The 3436-nt window shown below is 38.6% G+C and overlaps 1 protein-coding gene across 4 annotated transcripts in view; it reads left to right on the top strand.

Annotated features, from left to right (window-relative positions):
- Positions 1-3436, top strand: part of LOC140342803 (nuclear protein AMMECR1-like) — a 108813-nt gene that overhangs the window by 17814 nt on the left and 87563 nt on the right. For all 4 annotated transcript variants that reach the window (XR_011923160.1, XM_072429150.1, XM_072429152.1 and 1 more), the window contains exon 3: positions 431-545. Coding sequence is in view for 3 of the 4 variants with exons in the window: in XM_072429150.1 (XP_072285251.1) it covers positions 431-545 (115 nt within the window). In the remaining variant the exon portion in view is untranslated. The remainder of the gene's footprint in view (positions 1-430; positions 546-3436) is intronic.

Genomic DNA, 3436 nt, shown 5'->3' with positions numbered 1-3436 from the left:
ATCCGGCGCTGGAACGAGAAGGACGTGGGACAATCAGCGGGACCAGGTAAGAAGCCGGCCGGCATCTTACCGGTCCCGCTGGCACCCGACGCTGGAGAGGGAGATCGACGGACGACCCTGGACGGAGGATGACGCTGGAATACGAAAACGACGCTGGATGAGCACAGGGGGACCAGGTAAGTATGGATGGGAAAAATCTCGGGGTTAACCATCCTAGCCATTTTTTTTTTTGCCCGAGCGAAGGTCGGGCTTAACGGCTAGGTGGTTAATAATAATAATATTGTTGTGACCTAACAAGTGTTTGCTTGTCAACAACTCTACCACTACAAGGGGCAATTCTGTTAATGTTTACTGATTTTACCAGCTTATTTTATGAATTTTACTTTTTTCTGAAGTTATTTAAATTTTTTTTTTCTCTTGATCATTTTAGTGCACTTAAAGATAGCCGTTTTCCCCCAATGACGAGAGATGAGCTGCCACGACTATTCTGCTCAGTGTCTCTGCTTACAAACTTTGAAGATGTATGTGATTACATGGACTGGGAGGTAAGAAAGCTGACGAAGTTGCCTACTTTGAGAGTTAACATATCTGTAAGTTGTCTTATATTCAAGAGTAGGGATGAGCAAATTATGTTTTGATTTTCCTCTTTTTTTTTTTTGCCATATGGGGGAAGCTGTGGCTGATTATTAACCACCCGACCGGTAAACCCGAACTTTTTTCACTGTGTAAATCCCCTCACTTACCTGGTCCCCGCTGCGATGATCCGTTCTGTCCAGCGTCGATCGCTAAAAAAAAAAAATACTCGCCTTCTCCCCGCAGCTCCTCCGGACATGTCTTCTCTCTTCTTTCTTCATCCGGCGTGTGCAGTGACGTCAATGCGTGCGGGAGGCGGGGCGGGAAATTCAAAATCCTTTGCATTAAACTCAATGCAAAAAAGCTGAGTATTGAGTCCAATACAAAGAAATCCTTAATAATATATATATATAATTGTATATTATATAAGCTACTGTACAGGTACATTACATTATACACTATTTTTTTATGTTTTATAAAAAAAATTTTTATTAAATTTTATAAAATTTTGGACATATTATGGTGAGGTACGTGGTAATTCAGTGAATTATTAGTAATTATTGAGTAATTCGGTGAATTATAGCCTACAATCTAAAATTTCCATGCAAAAAATTTAACACTTTTTGCATGGAAGTTTGGAAAGCATTAGAATACCCGGCGTTCCTGTACGCGTCCCTTGGCGATTCCTGATGATGTCCGTGCATGCCCCCGTCGATGGGGGTCGTAGCGGGAAATTCAAATATTTTGTATTGGATTCAATACAAAGTCCTGTATCCAATGGGGGTCGTAGCGGGAAATTCAAATATTTTGTATTGGATTCAATACAAAGTCCTGTATCCAATTCAATACAAAATAATACAAAATATATTTATGTGGTTTTGTCTATAGGTATGTGACGTTGGACTGTTGGACACCTAGGCAGGTGTTTTAGAAAAATATATTACTATACAGTATACCGAATTATCGCATTTTCAGTATTTCATTTATTTATGTATTCTTGTTTAAGCTGATTTTTGTGTATTTTATTTTATTAAAAGTAATTTTTTTTTTACATGATTGTGTGTTTCAAACATTTTTTTATATTCATAATATCTACTAGACCCTTGTTCGGACATATTTCTGTAAGTTACAGGTCTACAATTTAAAAAAAAAAAAAAAAAATACGGTGTACCGCTTTTGGTACAGAAATCTAGACATCAGTGTAACGCCCAGGAGGTTAAAGTGTATTCTCCTAGCTCTATATGCCAAAGCTTTGTGTCACATTTCTACCCACCCCTAGAACCTCACCAAGAGGTCCCTGTCACGTCTCTAAAAATTTAAATCCAGAAATTATTCGCAACAGAAGACTGCATATAGTTGCATTTCTTCAGCTTCTCCTCTCCCTGCATCTACATAAAAGCTCTTCAACGGATTCCTTCCTTTGACCCTCTGTTAGTACCTTGCAGTAATGTAGGGAGAAGAGAGTAAAGCAGCTTTTAGAAGCAGTGCTTTAGAATTAGTTTCCGAAGGGGTCTAGGTACTGAGGAGAGAGGTTGGGGAAACGGGCCACCAGAGGTGAGTATATATTTTCATTTTATTGCAGCCTGTTCTGGTTTAAACCTGGTAGTCTCCGTAGTAGTATTGTTCAAAAACGTTATCCTTATTTCCTGAATTTTGTAAATTGCAGATTTTTTGCAGTTCAATTATGCATGCATATTCAGGGGAAGAAAAGTAGAATAAAACCAATCATTTTCACTGAGTTTATCAAATATGTTAATTGCCTGTTCCTGTATTCGGATGTATGTTTGTAATTGAATATGCAACGTGCGCAACATTGTTCAAACTGCTTAGCAACTCTTGAGTATAGTTGACGTGCATAGATTCCATTGTCGATTGAGTTGAGGATCGAAAAAAAAAAAAACTGGACTGTGACTTTGGAAATATGTCTTTAATAAGTGAGTGATTTGTCCCTGCTTATGAGATATTAATTATTTCTACAGTACCTGTGTAAAAGGAATGTGTAGGAATTTTGCAAATTATTAAATCACAAATTTATAGGATTGAAGGCCAGGTTTTTCTGTCTTTATGCGTCTTTGTGTCTTTGAGTTTGAACATACAGCTGTATATATACCGAATATCCTGCATATCTCAGTGCTTTGTTCTTGCAGAGCAAAGCACCATGTCTGCTTTAATGCTCTAACTCCTCCCTAGCAACACATACTTAATCTTTTCATTTCTTCTGACAGGACTTAGATTAAAACTCTGCATAGTCAGGCACTAAAATGTTTGTAATAGTGGATTAATTTAAATTTTTTCTTAGTTCTTCCATAAGCATGCTTTTACAGACAGTAAAATCTAAAAGCAGGTTACATATGATGTACTACACTCAAAGGAAAGTGTTTGCTATTGTGAGACTTGTAGCTATTGTGATTTCCAGGAAAGGTCGTAGAAAAACCATGACGGATCGAATAATTTCTGTGACGTATGCCGTACTTATGGAGTCCAAGGGGATTTAGTTTAATCTCCTCTGAGATGTTTTGAAGGTAGCTAAAGCTTTTAATCTTCACTGTTGGCTGTTCTGTAAAGCTTCCCACCTTCATAGTCTGTCAGCTTAAGCTTCTTGGCTTTTTTTTTTTTTTTTTGTGTGTGTATATATGTGCAGTGCTCAACCCAGGAATTTTCTTGAGCCGGGTGGGAAGAAGTTGTAGGCGGGTGGCATCCCCTGTATTGTGACAACTCTCCAGAAGCCTCATAAAAACAGCCGGGTGGCTACTGAAAAGTGCCGGGTGGTGCGCCCAGCTAAAAGGGGCTGGGGAGAACACTGATGTGTATATGTATGTATGTGTGTGTGTGTGTGTGTGTGTGTGTGTGTGTGTATGTGTGT

The sequence above is a fragment of the Pyxicephalus adspersus genome, chromosome W (genome assembly GCF_032062135.1).
Source record: "Pyxicephalus adspersus chromosome W, UCB_Pads_2.0, whole genome shotgun sequence".
In the NCBI taxonomy this organism is placed as follows: Eukaryota; Metazoa; Chordata; class Amphibia; order Anura; family Pyxicephalidae; genus Pyxicephalus; species Pyxicephalus adspersus.
Note: the sequence above shows the minus strand (reverse complement) of the source record. Positions and strands in the feature narration are given on the sequence as shown.